A 17,729-nucleotide genomic window follows, 5' to 3' on the forward strand; every position below is an offset into this window, starting at 1 on the left:
GTCCTAAGCCACATACAAAGTAGAAGGATATTGTTTTATCACCTGAAGTTGTGACCTCAGGTACGGTTCGAGTGGAAAGTGAAGGTTTGGGTTGGAGTGGGGAAGGAAAGAGAGAGAAAGGAGTATTAGCGAAGGATATAACCCCTGGTTGTTTTCTAGTGATTCATGCCATAAAAAGGTCATATTCAGCTGAAAGGCTGTTTTCTCAGAACATGGAAGGGCATCACAACGCCCCATAATTGGCAAGCTGGAAAGCTTATACGGCACAATTTGAAGAGGAGCAGGGGTGTACTCGCAGTGTATAGGCTAAAATAATCTCCCAAAATCACCACCATCAAAACAAATGAACTGATCTTTGATGTTTGTGGGGCCTTGCTGTGATGGCCAAGATAGCAGTAAATGCTATGAATCGCTCTGAGATAACCAAAGGAGATAAAAGGCATTAGATAAACACAAGTTTGTTCCTTCCTTCCCACATTATCAGCTCACACGCGAGCAGTGACTTTCCTCCAGGCCTCTGGAAATGCTGCTCTATAACTCACTCGAAGGAGTACCTTCAAACTAGGCGAAGTGGAAACTTTCTGCTGAGCTAATATTGCTAATCAGCCCACAGCCAACTGCATAACATAGAAAATAGGAGTAGGCCATTTGGCCCTTCGAGCCTGCTCCATCATTCAATATCATGGCTGATCCGCTATCTCAACAATACTCTCCCTACACCCCCTGACACCGAGTCTGGAAATTTATCAATTTCTTTCTTAAAGACATTCAGTAACTTGACCACCCTCTGAGTGAAAAAGTTTCCCCTCAACTCAGTCCTGAATGGCCTACCCAATATCCTGAGACTGTGACTCCTTGTTCAAGACTCCCCGAGACAGAGAAAACAGCATCCCTGTATCCAGTCTGTCCAGCCCCGTCAGCATTTTATGTATTTCAATGATATAGCTGCATAACTCACAGTTCATTTGTTTTTGGGGGTATGTTGGTGGGATGTGTATATGTGATGAATGTTCTTGAAAAGGACATTAAAAGATAGGTATGGGGTGAAAAGGTTAAGTACTCACCGTTTCATCTGAGCAGATTGAATGTACTTGGGTGCCAAACATCACAGCAGTGAAAATAAGGAAGAGAAGACCCTCAAAGCACAGGAGAATGAGTAATATCACGGTGGATGGTGGTGAGAATGAACTGCATTCTAGGAAAGCAAAGGACAAAAACTAGTATCAAACATAAATGCATCGCATCGATTCAGCAGTAATTCACAGGCCTGCTTGAACAAAATTAAATAGCTATTATATATGACACTACATCTATCAAAGCTCCAGAGATTCAGGGGAAAAAGGTTAATTTCTGTTTGAACAGGCAAAATGCAACACTACTTCGCACAAGGACACAGTCATTCAACTCAGAGTGCAGGCATTCCTCATCTTGTTTGCCATTATAATATCAATCTTTAAATCTTCTTTGCCTAGTTGCAAATGCCATACAGTTAGACGTAACAAATTGTCACAATAGTTTGTGTCCTACCTATTAGGTTTTCCACTAAAATGACCCTTGGTGGATATCCTGACACTCGAAGTTAGATTCCAGTTAAAAATAAACTAAATTAAGGATTCTGTATTTTTACTTACTTGTCCACTCCTCTTCAAAGCAGTACAGAAAGTGGAAGCAAACCATGATAAGGGCATGTAGTGATATCAGAGCTATATACATCTGAAACATAGAACAATACTTTATTTAGTAACTTAGTTAAATGTGAATTAAAATTTAGATGTCAATGCGATGCAAGTTGTCAACAATGCACATGGGCTGAGAGAGCAGAGTTTAATGGATTTGTATATTGTGTTTCTTTTATATTTTGAGATGTATTTTATTTTGCAAGTTATTTTAGCTAGGAATTCAAAGTGCGGCACATGTATGGCACAGTATTTCAACTTGTATATTTCTCCGGGCAGGAAGTGTCGGAAAGAACGTAGCTCTGGCTTCAAGTTGATTCCTAACCTATGATTCACTGAAGCAAGAGTTTTCAGGAATGCAACCACACCTTGAAGTGAGGAGTCACTGCAAAGGCACAAGTCCACAGAACAAAACTAAACATCTCAAGTAATGCCACAAAACAATGTTAATGACAGGTAACAAAATGAAATGAAATAATTTTAGTGCAAAAGAATTTGATATTGAAAGAGAAATATTCAATAGTCTGTAACACAAGGGCGGCACAGTGGTTAGCATGGCTGCCTCACGGCACCAGGGACCCGGGTTCGATTCCTGGCTTGGGTCACCGTCCGTGCGGAGTCTGCACGTTCTCCCCATGTCTGCGTGGGTTTCCTCCGGGTGCTCCGGCTTCCTCCTACAGTCCGAAAGACGTGCTGGTTAGGTGCATGGGCCATGCTAAATTCTCCCTCAGTGTAGCCGAACAGGCACTGGAGTGTGGCGACTCGGGGATTTTCACAGTAACTTCATTGCAGTGTCAATGTAAACTTACTTGTGACAACAAATAATAAAGAGAGAGCGATTGTTTATAGAATTTGAATATTGCTGACAAAAGGATGGGCCAAAGCTTTTTGTCCTGCACTCATCAGAATAAGCTTCCCTAAGTTTTTGTTTAGTTGAAAAGGGCACAAAGTGTTAACTCCCTTCCTGAGAAAGCAGTGGCCTCTTTTAAGGAATATTTTTAAGGCAGAGATGGATAGATCCTTGGAAAGCAAGGTGGTGACAGGTTATCGCGGGTAGGCGGGATGCAGATTTAAGTTACGATCAGATCAACCATGATCTTATTAAATGGCTCAGGGGGCCGAATGGCCTATTTCTGCTCCTTGTTTGTATGACACGTTCCTTCTGTTGACAGAGGACTGGGTCGTGACTGTGAACATATGTCGTTTCTAGCATGCGGATGTGAGCAACACTTACTGTAAACAACACAAAGTACTTCTGGTTATTTTCTCCCACACAGTTGTTAACCCAGGGACAGTGGTGATCCATCTTCCGAATACATCTCTTGCAAACACTGGAAGGTAATTTTGAATATTTGAAAAGAACACCAGCCATTTAACCAGAAATTCTTACAACTCCTCAATAACTAACGTCTCATTTCATTATTCAGGGATCCTGAACAATAAAAGTCAGTTTTTAAAATTAATTTTAAACACTAGTGTATTCCGCCCCTAACCAAATACATTTTTTTTAGCTCTCTTCACCACATTATAAATGGTGTTAAGGTCAATCTTCCAGATGATGTACCAATTTATTGTTGGATTCTCCTCATTATTTTACCTAGGTGTTCAGCTGGTGTTGACCAGAGTGTCTCCAGGTTGGTAGCCACTAATCAAAACTGTTGTATCTTAAACCACTGGGATGGCTTACTGGTAGGAGGGAGAATTCTAAAGTAATAAATTGTTGTTTTGAGGGGCTGGGGAAGAAAAATCTAAGTTTCGATGTGCACTCAGGTACAACTAAATTTTGCATCCTCTCCAATTATCCAGACTACTTTTACTTTGGAAGACCTCACTGACATGTGGTCCGGATAGCTCAGTTGGCTAGATTTCTGATGCATTCTTCAGAGTAATGCCAACAGTATGGGTTTGGGCAGAGGTAGACTGGGACTTGTCTTCTGGCTCTGACCCAGAGTGTGAAAGGGAATGGCAAATCACCACTGACGACAGAAACGGCTGCCAACAAAAGAGTTCAGGATGAAGCATCAGTAGACAATGAGCCAAGAATCTACTTTCAGGCAGAGTACACAAGAATGAATGAATTAATCTAACATGGTCACTCCCTTCTCCGTTATTACATTTGATACAATAACGTGGACAATATTCAAACCTCTATTTCCAAATTCTTTGCACTGATAATAACATTTCTACCAAGTCAAGCATATAAAAAAATGAATTAACTTAGAAATCGAGCCAAATGGAAATAAGGATAAAAGATTTTCCTGAGTGCTACCACTTACAAAAAGACCAGCAATACTTATTGCTATGCTAATAAAACCACATGTGGCATGGCTTCAACAAGTTATTTTGTACGGAGCAAATGCTCTCTACCCTTATCCGACATCTTAAAAATATTGGTAATTTTCACGAGGTTAAAAAAATCTGTCCCTAGTATCTTTTGTTGCATGAATTAAACAAAAAGAAACACAATTTTATCATTGCTGTGTAATAAAATCTTATGAAATTTGTTCCTCTGAAGCACTGACCTGAAACTGACTTTAGCAATCTTACTCTACCCATTTCAAAACGTTAAACATGCATAGAGTTTTTTACTTGAACGAACATTTTAGAAGAATAACAATTGCTTGGAGTTCAGCATTTTCCTGTTTCCAGATTAAGGAGTGTCCAATATATTGTTCATTATCATGCAAAAAGGAAAATAACCCTGTGCAATATGGTGACTGACCCACAATGAGATTTTTGTTATTTAAGCGCTGTGACTGAAGTTCATAGCATTAACGAGTGGCCTATTTCCTGGCTGCCTACAATGGAATTGCAAAACTACTCAAACAGAAAAACAGAGGTCCAAGCGTTCTAAATAATTACAAAAAGAGGGAGAACAAACTCTTCCTTAGGGTGGCACAGTGGTTAGCACTGCTGCCTCACAGCTCTAAGGACCTGGGTTCGATTCCTGGCTGTTTGCACATTCTCCCCATGTCTGCGTGGGTTTCCTCCGGGTGCTCCGGTTTCCTCCCACAGTCCAAAGGTGTGGGTTAGGTTGATTGACCAACCATGCTAAATTGCCTCTTAATGTCCTGGGATGCGTAGGTTAGAGGGATTAGTGGGGTAAATATGTGGGGTTAGGGGAATAGGGCCTGGGTGGGGTTGTTGTCAGTGCAGATTTGATGGGCTGAATGGCCTCCTTCTGCACTGTAGGGATTCTATGAAACCAAAATTACTTGAACTTGCGGTAGCTTATGTCAAGCCTGAGGACTTCTAAAGCTGCATCTAAAGTCGTGCGCGCGCACCAGGTACATCAAATAAAGGTGAATTTTCTGAGCCTTTTTGTTCACTCTCAACCCGAGCAGAATATGTTGGACGGATAGGTTAGCGGCCTACAGAGAGTCTCGGCCACTAAAATGGGTAACTTTAAACCAAGGATTTCTGCTCAAAGGGACTTTTTTTTCTGCAACTGCTCTGTTTGCATACAAAAATGTAATCCTGAAAGGGGATTTAGAGGAGATTCAGTTTCGTACCAGTTCTGGTGTTGTTACCTGCAATGATGTGCTCTCTCTGGCTTGATGCTGCAGCACTTGGGGCATTTGTACACGACTTGACCTGGTTTCAACTGTAAACTTTCAATGAACTCTTTAGTGGCATTCCCTTTTGGTACTGCGCCCTGCCAAACCGAGAGTAAAACAACAACAGGTGAGAACAAGCAAACTGGTATCTGGCTGTATTTCAACTCTGAACTTTAGTTATTCTCTGTACAGTAACGAATAACACTGCAAGTGCTACACAGCGCAACGAAAATGCAGTGGGTTAATAAAACTCTGTGACTGAAAACAGATTAAAACCACTTACAAAATGAGCATATCTCTACACAAACAAATCTAGGACATCATTTTGTTCCTCAACTGGAAAATTATTGTTCAGAAGAGTAGCACGTCGCCTTCATAAAACTATATTAAGCTTCAAATTCCACAAGGCCGATGATGTATAAGCCATAGTTGAGGATCATCCTTTGAATGCATGGGCTGGTGAGTGAAAAGTTAGGACAAGGGGGAATATTCTGAACTGCCTTCCTCAGATTTAAAGTGGATAATCTCACACTTCATAACATTAAACTCTACTGGCTTTGGTTTCGTCCCCTCACCCATTTGGTCTACAGCCTTTGTAACTTGCGGCTCCCACCACACAACTTCCCATCCTTTCTAATTTAATGTCATCTGCAAGATTGGATTTTTAACTCTTCATTCTCTCACCAAAGTCATTGATATATTGCTTAGCGGGGTTTCGCCAAGTGTTTTTGACCTAAGCAGTCAATGAAAATGCATCATACCCAGGATTACTGAACTCTACGATAATGACAGCCTGCATCTACATGCATGTCACACAAGTACTGGGCAACATCTATCTACAACACAAGTCTCTGCATCTCTCCTTGATGTATCAATGGCAATACCACCCCTGAATCCACACCATCAATATCTTGAAGGCGACCATCGATCAGAAACTGGATCAACCACATAAACACTGTCAGAGAGACTAGATAACTCAAGTCCCCAGAGCTTCAAGTCAGGAGTGTAATAGAGTAGTCCACTTGCTTGGGTGAACACAGCTGCAACAACACTCCAGAAACCCGACACCAGCCAGGATAAAGAAACCCATTTGACAGGCACTGCATCCATCACTTTAAACATTCATCCTCTCCACATTGCACCGTAGCTGCAATTTGTACCATATACAAGTTGCACTGCAGCAACTCCCCAAAAACTCTGACGGCATGTCCCAACAACAACTTTTATTGCCTAAAAGGGGAAAAGCAGCAGCCCCATGGAACTAAGCACAGAGCAAATAATTGACAAAAGCAGCAAAAATATGAAAAAAAAAGCTTTTCACGCAGCGAGTGTTAAGATCTGGAATGTACTGCCTGACTGCAGCTGTTGGAGGCAGGTTCAACATTCAATGGGAATGAGACCATTGTCTGGAAAGGAAGAATATGCAAGGCTATGGGGAGAAGGGCACTAAGTGAATCGCTCATTTGGAGAGCCGAATAGTTACTCTGGCGCCGTCACAATTCTATGAACAGTCACCAGCTGCAAGTTTCCCTCCAAATCACATACATCCTGTCTTGGAAATATATCTCCGGTCCTTCACTCACTGGGGGAAAAATCCTGGAACAACTCCCCAACAGCACTGAGTGTTCCAACACCACATGGACCACACCAGCAGTTCAAGAAAATGGCTCACCTTCTCGAGGGTAATTCTGGAGGGGCAGTAATTGCTGGCCTTGCTACATCCCATCAGTGAACAAATAAAAAATTCAAGAAGGTTTCAGGTACAATTTCTGGTCGGGTGTTAAGTTGGTATGCATTATTGAACAGCAATTAAGTTATTGGAAAGCACACGTGGACCCAAGGTGACAAGAGGATTAGGTTCAGCTACGCTGTATTACTGCCTGTATAGCTCAGGGGATAAGGTGAAGAACAGTCACCTTGACAGCTGATAACCACCAAGAATGTGGCCCTGCATAAAACATTGTTGACAAGAAAGGAAAATGAATGGCAGAGCAGAAAGTGGAGGGGGTTGGTCAGATATTGCTCACAAAAAATAAAACGGTCTTAAAAGAGTTCGAGGGCATTGTGACCTAGCATGGATAGAAATTTTAAAAAGTGTATTATGTAGCTTTTAAAAACACTCCGATTTATACCCAGTAACTTTAAGTAAACTAGCAGAGGTGGCCTCCTTTGCTCAAAAACTCCAGAAAGCAATTGCTTTCTTGTGTGGTGTCTGGTTTAATGCAAATGTTGAACATAAAGCCTGCTTGCTATGAATGCTGTGACCTTTCTTACAAAACGGATAGAACAGCTAAATGTCACAACGTCAGTATCCTACATTCAGACTTCCAAAAACAATATCCTGCTGGCCTAGATACTGCAGCTACACTCTGCTTGAATAATAATCTCTCAGATACAAACCCTGTGCACTGCAATATTCAGTAGCTCCATAAGAGCCATTAATTATTATTTAACTGAGTTCCAATATTCCAAATGTTTTTTTTTAAACACAAAGTCTTGAGTTTATCCGGTTATCAGATTGTTGGAATGCCATGGCCTGATAAACTATGAGTGGTCAAAGGGAAATGAGATGATTCTCCTGCAACAGTTGGATTACGTGCAAGACTCAAGCAGCACTGCAAGATGGAGATACAACAGACTCCAGCACAAGTAATTCTGGTCATTCTTAAGCTTTGCCTCTTCCAGACCCTGCTACTATCTTTACCTCAGGTTTTTAACTGCTGGGCTCTCACTTATCACAGAATCATAGAATCCTACAGTGCAGAAGGAGGCCATTCAGCCCATCGAGTCTGCACCGGCCACAATCCCACCCAGGCCCGATCCCCATCACTCCATGCATTTACCCTAGCTAGTCCCCTGACACTGAGGGGCAATTTAGCATGGCCAATCCACCTAGCCTGCACATTTTTGGACTCTGTGGGAGGAAACCAGAGCACCCGGAGGAAACCCACGCAGACACGAGGAGAATGTGCAAACTCCACACAGACAGTGACCCAAGCCAGGAATTGAACCCGGGTCCCTGGCACTGTGAGGCCACAGTGCTAACCACTGTGCCACCACACCTAACTTTATTGAAAGCTGCACCGGCACAGCAACAGCAAATGTGCTGTTTAAAATAAGCATGGATACGATCCAATGATCCTTCAGATCCTCTTATGACCTACTTTGAAAATGAATGCTTTCTAACATCCTTAATCAATCAGCTTGGTCTGGGTCTAAAAGCAATTTCCATAACCCTCAAGATTATCCAATTTGAATTTATTCCCTTTCCAAACATTTTTCAGCCTTAAATAGCCTACACTTCCCAAATTTATCACATTGAGCCAATTTTGTTCCATATTAATCAGAGATACATTTACCATGTTGCTAGCTGCATCTGCAAGTTTATGCTATTGCATGATACATTGTTATTTATAACTTATAAACTTGCATATTATACTTGCATATCTGCTATAATTATAATCATCCTTGTCCACTCCAAACACCCAAACACAAGACCACAAGTAGGGGCACAGACTTGGATAACAATCGACAACCACTTAGAATTAAGTAACTGCCGTATGAGGGACACAAATTTCTTCATATCACATCCACCGGTGGTAGAATGCCATTTATGTGAAATTACTGAAGTGGCAACGTGGTGTTCTTAAATTATCTGCAAATGACTCGCATTAAACATGGAACTCACGATCAAAGCTACCCTTAGGGGATGGGGGTTAACCCCTGGAATTGTTGATAATTTCTCAGGGACTGTAAAGACAGATGTGCTGGAAGGAGAACAACATTGTGATGGTGCATTACACCGGTCAGCATCAATAATTGCGGACGGTGCGTGTGTGCGGAGAGAGAGAGAAAGTTTGGCAATGGCATTGGGGGCCCGGGAGAAGGGTTGCTCTACTTTTGAATGGTAGCTGGGAAGAGGGAAAGTTGCCATTAGGAAAGGATACAGAATTTTGAAACCAGCAAGAAACAAGATTTCCTGCTATTTTGGCGCACAAACAAACAAACATAAATAAAGTGAATCAACAGCATAAAAATGTTGCCCAGACTCTACTCAACTCCCAGGAGATCCTTTAAAAACCTTTCTTCTTAGCTGTTTCTTAATAATCACACGGCCAACTGACAGCATTCTTTCACTCGATAAATCCCCAATGTTATGCACACCATACACAAGTAGCCATTTACAGATCGAATACAATTCCTTTCTATCAACCAAAGAAGCACTATCACTTCCACAGGAGCTGAGCATTCCCTGGTATGAGGTTGTAATAGGCAAGTGACCACACATTTCCACAGCACCTTTAACAATGAGTACATGCAAGCCACTTAGCCAAACAGAATGGGGGTAAAGGAAGAAATATAAGCCAGGTCCACTGGCGACACAGCATTCAAAAATCGGTACAGATCACAGGTTAGCATTGAGAAGTAGGAACAATCGCTAGTTTTCCTCCAACTTAACCCGGTGATCCTGTGGCCCAACTGCAACACCCTCATCTCTGCTCCATTCGGGATTAGCTAACTTGGAGATTATGAAAGGAACTGGAGACTTCCCTACACAGCTCAGCTGAGACTCACGAGCCCCTGGAGAAGATGTCCTATCACCCAAGTTACAGTAGTACAGAACCGCAATAGAAATAAAGATTGCCAATTTGCTTTCTCTGTGACACATCTTTCATAGTCCAATTTAGCTGGACATTGCACCGTGCTGCACTTTATCATCCCTACAGTTGGAATACATCTTTTTAATTTCTAGTTACCAGGGGCGGCACAATAAATAAAATTCACGTCACACAGATGACTTATCCCTCAGTCAAATGGAAAAAAACCTGCTAATTTAAAGGGACATTTTGGCTTTAGTCAGTCTAAAATGTATAACAGATGCATTCCTTAATTAAAGAAAAAAATCAATAGTTGAATTTCATACGCATGTAATTAATAGGCACTGTAATCTTCAGAGGGACACAGTTTCTCAGATAAGATAAACACAAACCGAGCAGCAATTATACCACAAATTTCTAACCAGCTAAGATTATAATCTTGCATCTTATGAAAGAATGAAATATTTCTAGAAATTGAGGCTTCTTATTTCTGACACTGTTCTCACCACAAATCCCCTTACCACTGATTCCATCCTCCACTCACCTGCACCCACAGCACCCTATTCAACTCCAAGATCAACATTCAGCTCCATCCCCATCACAAAGACTTTGAACTCCCTGTCTCAGCCCATCTGCTGTCAAAACCCTCGTCCATGCCCTCATCCACAGGCTCGACTGCTCCAACACTAATTCCTCCAGTCTCCAGAAACTGCAGCTCATCCAGTCTGCTGCCTGTCTCCTAACTCACACCAAGGATCAATCATCACCTCTCAGTTTGTTGACCTACATTGAGGCTGCCGCTCCGGCAACATCTCCAGCTTAAAACTTCCATCCTTATGCTTAATTCCTTTTGTGACCCTGTACCTTCCCACCTCTCAAACATTCTTCAGCCTAAATATCTTTACAAATACACTTTGCTCCTCTGGTTTCGGCCTCAAGTGCATGTCATCCATCACATTTAGCACTCAGTACAATTCCCACCGTATACCACTCTACCTTTTCACCTCATCTCCCCCTCTTAAGTTCCCACCCCACCTAATACCTCCTGGCTTGGCTCAGCATCCATCTTAGTCTGATTGCATGTCTACAAGATATCTTGGGGGGGCATTTTTATACACTAAAGGTATAATTGAATTTAACCTGGTTACGGAAAGGCATAAAAAAAACAATCAATGGATGATCAGAGGACTGACATCAGTGAGGTGAAAAGGGATACAGCCCAGGTGGATTGCAAACTAACACCACTAAGTAAACCAGTAAAGGAGAATAGGGGGCCTTCAAGATAGCTCAAGTACAGAGAAACAAAGTAGCTAGGTTGAAGTTTCACTTAGGCCTTAGCTGGAGTATTGTGTCCAATTCTAGACTCTACTTCAGATTGTCAATGCCTTTGTGAAAGGTGCAGAGGTGATGAATTAGAATGGTATGAGGGATGAAAGACTTCAGTTATGTGGAAGAATGGTGACTGCTCTCCTTAACACAGAGAAGATTCAATGGGAAGTTTACGAGAAGAATTCAAAATGATGAAACGCAAAATGATTAGATAATGGGAAACTATTCCCACTAGGGTCAAGAACCAGAGGACACAGAGGTAAAGAGATTGGTCAAAGGTCCAGAGGGGACGGCGGGAGGGCGATTTTGTTTTTATGCAGCAAGTTATGATCTGGGATATGCTGCTTGAAAGGATAGTGGAAGCCAATCCAACTCTCTCAAAAGAGAATGGAAGGCTATTTGCTAAAAAAAAATGCAGGGCAGGGGGAACTAATTCGATAACTCTTGCACAGGGCTGACATTGATATAATGGGCTGAATGGTCTCCTCCTCTGCTGTGCGATTCTGTCACCATGTAAGAGGTATGTTTGATTGCCATGTCAGGCACTTAGTTAAGAGGTTTCTCTATATATTTTCTTCTCTCTCTTGTTGAAGGCACCAGCTATTGCTGCCATACTCTTTCTAGATCTACAGACAGTCCCTTGCCCAAGTGGACACGCACACAGGAAGTACAGCAACCTACTTGATAACGGATCATATCACGGATGTATAATGGAGTCAGAGTCAGGTCACCCAAAATGCATTTCCAAGCAGCCATCTTGTACAGAGATCAGGATTGGCCGCCGGAACTAGCAGACTTTCCTCCCCTCTTCTTTCAAGGATGCGAAGTTAAACGTAGTGAACCATGGCCCAAAATAGCTAACAGCACAGACTAGAAATTGTGCCTGTGGATTCGCAGTCTGTACATTTTAGCACCGCACTATGTGGAATTTAACTAAAAAGCCAGAAGCAGTTAGTTCAGGTTTGCTGTTCAATTTAATCAGCTGACTTCCCACGTACTCTTAAATGGTCTGGAGTCAAACCGACATCAGTCAGAGATTAACAAGGCACTGGATATACGCAATTATTTTCTTGACATTAAATGAAGGTAATTAAATGAGTGACTTACAGGATCTGTCAGCATTGCTCTAGAGTGAGAAGCCAAAGCAAGGAAAGCTAGTGTGTTGAAGATAATCCCATTAATGATACTGTACACCAAGTCTTTTGCTGGGACGAGCATTACAAAAATAACCACAAACTCTGCGTAGAAAATCAGCATCCAGGTTACAATGGCGCAGGCCAAACCACAGCCATCTTTGATGAACCAGATCCTATCCATGGAGTTGTCACTGGAAGGTGGCAGACACTGGTCAGCTCGCAGGTATTCAGCACGCCGCTCAATATCCCTGTTTCGACTAGACGATAACATGATCCAATTTGCAGTCCATAATTAAACCTGTACAAGCAGAAAAGAAGAAAACTCCTTCAATCTTTTTTTGCCACAGCTTTTAAAGACATGCAACTCAAAAAAGAAAATTCACACTAGATCCTAATACGATCTTGATTATATCTTTAGTGCAAACATCAATGGTTGCCAAACTGCGCTGAGTAAATGTCACCCTTTGTTCTAAAATTTTTTAAAGAGGAACACCGTGCAAAACCCAATTTCAGATAGGATGCACGTTCAGTTACCCAATAGGTACACTGTAACTGTCAGTTCTCCATCAGAAAGATTAACTGCAGCAATAAAATTAATTCACCTTGGAGGAGGGACGTTGATTAGGTGGATTGGCTCGAGAAGCTGAGATGGTTCTCCCTTGAGCAGAAAAGGACTGTTGGGAATGTAACAGAGGCCATGAGGGGATTTGATATTAAATAAGGAAAAAGTGTTTCCAGGGGCAGCAGGGTCAGTAACTGGTTAAAAAAAAATAGCGGATAGAGGGAGTGTTTTTTTCATAACAAGCTGCTATGAACTGGAATGTACTGCCTCGAAGGGTGGGACAAGCAGAATCAACAATAACTTAACCACACAGATTTTTGAAAAGGAGAAATGTGCAGAGCTACGAGGGGACTGGGATTAATGGAATTGTTCCTTCAAAGCCAACACAGACACAATGGGCTGAATGGCCTTTTTCTGTGCTGTATAATTGTGATCAAGGGAACTGAAGTTCTCCAAACTGACCACTGCCATTACGTCATGGTTCGAGATCAAAGTGGAGTTTCTATTTTTGTTCCTCAGACCATGCATTACTCTTTAATTAAAGAACATGAAATGATGATAAAGAATCGTTAGACTTATCAGAGTTCAAAAAATAACAATTGTGCTAATGCTTGAAAATAGAGTATTTCACTCTACGCTAAATGAAGTTTCCCTTCTTACTACAGGATATTTTACTTTTCTGAATTAACCAGTCCTTTTTTCCCCAAAGTATTGCTTCTCTCAGTTTCAAAACTTGAACTGATTAAAAACAGTTTGTCCAAGGCAGAACACAAGCTCAATAATTACACTTAAACACTATCTACAGTTTGCCACCAAGCTGTCAAACAAAGGCCAAGGAAACATACAGCAGATGTTAGTTTGTGAGCACAATGTAAAAATCTTTTTCTGCATGTTTTTCGTAACCATGTTAAAAGCAGCACCGTTCCTTGTTCAGTTTACAGTTACCTTTTCCAAGAAAAAATATTCCATCCACACAAAGAGAACTTCATTTAGTCCGCACTTTCCCTCAAATATCAGCTGGTGGCTGAATGCACGCAGAATTCCAAGCATAAAATGCAAACTCCTAACAGGACTGTTGAAACTTCAAACATCAATGTTGCTCCTCAAAATATCTCACATGCTTTGTGGGCGGGGGATGGATGGGGTGTTAAAAATATACCAACACGGTGGTTTCAAATCTTTACTTGTTTGGTAAGGATGGCTCAATCCAAGATTACCAAATTGTTAGTCATACATGTTCAATCACCCAAGAGAATATTTAAAGGTGAAACATTAAAACGGAAATTGTGACATATCACTAATTTACAGGTAAGTGTTTTACGGAGGCCTGCATAAACCATTATGAAAGCCAGCTGTCTGACAAAGGTGGTGAAAATGCAGAGAACAGATGGAACTCAACAATGTGAACCATATATGCTGCAATATAAAATATCAGCACTGGTTCCAACTGTGCGAAGCAATATGGGGTGACCAGGTTAAATGCTTGACATCAACAGACAGATTTTGCTGGGTCATGATAGAGGGGGACAAGTACATCTATTGTGTGTTCATACACAATGGGGAGATCGCTAGTAATCCAGCTACCCAGGCTAATGCTCTGGGGACTTGGATTCAAATCCCACCATGGCAGCTGGTGCAATTGAAAGTTAGTCTCAGTAACCGTGACCGTTTGATTGCAAGAAAAACAATGCCCTTTAGGGAAGGAAATCTGCCATTCTTACCTGTCTGGCTGACATGACTCAAAACCCACAGTAAACTGTTTGACTATTAGCTACACTGAAATGGCCTATGAAGCCAATAAGTTCAAGGGATGGGCAACAAATGCTGACCTAGCCCACATCCAATGAAAGAATAAAAACATCACTGCATTGGAAGTTGCCAGACCAGTTTTTCCTTCAGATTTCAATTCATCAATCAAAATGAGGCATGCAAGCTGTCTAACTACATCAAAACAATTTACTTGCTCCAATCTTTTCTAAGGCAAATATACAAGTACAATCATTAGGTTGCATCACAACGGTACGCTAATTTATGATAGATTTTGGGAGGAAGTTGTTCCTCCAGTGTAAGTTTTAAAAGCAGGAAACCGAAGTTACACCTCCCCCTCAGATTGCAATCCGTATGACTTTTAACATGAAAGTAAAAAAACAAAATCCAATTGTTAGATTTAGCAATCCAAAAGTTAAATTAACTGCTACTGGGATAACACAGTATTCACATAATCATAGAATCCCAACAGTGCAAGAGGCCATTCAGCCCATCGAGTCTGCACGGACTCTCCAACAGAGCAGGCCCATCCCCGTAACCCCCCCCAACCTACACGTCTTTGGACACCAAGGGAAATTTAGCATGGTCAATCCACCTAACCTGCACACCTTTGGACAGTGGGAGGAAACTGGGGCACCTGGAGGAAACCCATGCAGACATGCGGAGAATGTGCAGACTCCACACAGACAGTGACCCGAGGCCGTAATTGAACCCGGGTCCTTGGCGATGAGACAGCAGTGCTAACCACTGTGCCACCCCCTCACAATGCAGTTCATCAGTTAATGAGCACTTTCACAATATTGGCATACAACTTGACAAAGATTATCAAAATTTAAATTCCTTAAAACAAACAAGTAACAGTGTTATTAAATTCCTCAACAACCTCATAGTAACAGTGGAAGATTGGGAGAGAGAGCCTGAGAGAGAGCACAGTGCTGCATTTACCATTTTAAAAAAAACAAACTCCTATAAATTGACCTCAAAATTTGTGAATCAAATATTAAAGTTGTACAAGAAATGTTTGGGATGTGCAACATGCAAAAAAAAAGCTTTAATCATATCCCATTGCAAACATCCAATTAGAAAGGCTTTACAAATGACTTCCAAACACACTACTTCAAAGAGGAAATATACAGGAGAAATCAGGAACTGACTTCTACCCAATCCTAATAATAGTTTAAACACTCTAAGACACCAGCTGCAGCAACTGTTACCATGGTTTTGCCAGTGCTTTATGACAGTTCCAGATTTTTTTTTCCAGGTTATTGGCTAAACTATATGGGCGGCACGGTAGCACAGTGGTTAGCACTGCTGCTTCACAGCTCCAGCGTCCCAGGTTCGATTCCCGGCTCGGGTCACTGTCTGTGTGGAGTTTGCACATTCTCCTCGTGTCTGCGTGGGTTTCCTCCGGGTGCTCCGGTTTCCTCCCACAGTCCAAAGATGTGCGGGTTAGGTTGATTGGCCAGGTTAAAAATTGCCCCTTAGTGTCCTGGGATGCGTAGGTTAGAGGGATTAGTGGGTAAAATATGTGGGGTGGAATTGTGGTCGGTGCAGACTCGATGGGCCGAATGGCCTCCTTCTGCACTGTAGGGTTTCTATGATTTCTATAGTCACTTTGCTTTCCCCATCAGATTGTTTATCTTAACGGCCTTCTAATGCAAAGAACAAAGAAAAGTACAGCACAGCAACAGGCCCTTCGGCCCTCCAAGCCTGTACCAAATATGATGTCCTAACTAAAATTTTTAAAAACCTTCTGCCCTTACTCAGACGTGTACCCATCCAGATGCCTCTTAAATGTTGCTAATGTGTCTGCTTCCACCACCTCCTCTGGCAGCTCGTTCTAGGCACCCACCACTCTCCGTGAGAAAAACATTGTGCCTGCTTCCACCACCTCCTCTGGCAGCTCGTTCTAGGCACCCACCACTCTCCGTGAGAAAAACATTGTGCCTGCTTCCACCACCTCCTCTGGCAGCTCGTTTCAGGCACCCACCACTCTCTGTATGAAAAACGTCCCCTGCACATCTGCCTTAAACTTTCCCCCTCTCACCTTGAATCTGCACCCCCGTGTAATTGACACTTCCACCCTGGGAAAAAGCCTTTGACTATCCACCCCGTCTATGCCTCTCATTAGTAAAATTAAACACCTTAAATGCACTTAAGTTCACGTTTAAATGTCACATTTTGTGTCCATCTTGGACTAGAGTGTAATTGAATGAAAAGCAAAAACATTAACACAAAAACAAAATACTGTGGATGCTGGAAATGTGAAATAAAAACAAAAAGTGCGAGAATTACTCAGCAGGTCAGGCAGCGTCTGTAGAAAGACAAACACAAGTTAATAATGAAGGGTCACCGCCCTGTAGCATTAATATTATTCCTCTCCACAGATACTGTCTGACCTGCTGAGGGATTTTGCTGTCAAAGGGAGAACCCCCCCTCCCATCAAAGGGGGCAACCCCCCCTCGACCCTGCTGTCAAAGGGGGCAACCCCCCCATCCACCCTGCTGTCAAAGGGGGCAACCCCCCCATCCACCCTACTGTCAAAGGGGGCAACCCCCCCATCCACCCTGCTGTCAAAGGGGGCAACCCCCCCATCCACCCTGCTGTCAAAGGGGGCAACCCCCCCCCGCCATCCACCCTGCTGTCAAAGGGGGCAACCCCCCCCGCCATCCACCCTGCTGTCAAAGGGGGCAACCCCCCCTGCCATCCACCCTGCTGTCAAAGGGGGCAACCCCCCCTGCCATCCACCCTGCTGTCAAAGGGGGCAACCCCCCCACCATCCACCCTGCTGTCAAAGGGGGAAACCCCCCCCATCCACCCTGCTGTCAAAAGGAATATTACTTTGAGAACAATGTTATCTCCATTATGTTTTTTGTCAAATTATAACACAACTTCAACGTTCTTTACTTTAACATTCAGACTGGGGCCATTTTAAACTTGAGCAGTAGAATCTGCCCAGTGTATTGAAATAATATATAATATACACTACAATATTTATGGTTCATTCCAGGAAGTTATCTCCAACAGCAGAATACAAAACCAGCAAACAACAATAAAACAGGTTGTGGAAAGCTCCACTCAGTAAAGTTGAATGAAACTCGGTT

The 17,729-nt window shown here is 42.4% G+C and overlaps 1 protein-coding gene across 3 annotated transcripts in view; it reads right to left on the bottom strand.

Annotated features, from left to right (window-relative positions):
* The window catches only part of zdhhc3a (zDHHC palmitoyltransferase 3a), a 39,969-nt gene that overhangs the window by 21,777 nt on the left and 463 nt on the right, over positions 1 to 17,729 (bottom strand). For all 3 annotated transcript variants that reach the window (XM_078199517.1, XM_078199537.1, XM_078199526.1), the window contains exons 2-6: positions 12,268 to 12,594; positions 5,207 to 5,331; positions 2,911 to 3,007; positions 1,632 to 1,713; positions 1,065 to 1,195 (exon numbers count right to left, since the gene is read on the bottom strand). In XM_078199517.1, coding sequence (XP_078055643.1) covers positions 1,065 to 1,195; positions 1,632 to 1,713; positions 2,911 to 3,007; positions 5,207 to 5,331; positions 12,268 to 12,567 — 735 coding nt within the window. In that variant the 5' untranslated portion in view covers positions 12,568 to 12,594. The remainder of the gene's footprint in view (positions 1 to 1,064; positions 1,196 to 1,631; positions 1,714 to 2,910; positions 3,008 to 5,206; positions 5,332 to 12,267; positions 12,595 to 17,729) is intronic.

This window comes from Mustelus asterias, chromosome 2, assembly GCF_964213995.1.
Source record: "Mustelus asterias chromosome 2, sMusAst1.hap1.1, whole genome shotgun sequence".
In the NCBI taxonomy this organism is placed as follows: Eukaryota; Metazoa; Chordata; class Chondrichthyes; order Carcharhiniformes; family Triakidae; genus Mustelus; species Mustelus asterias.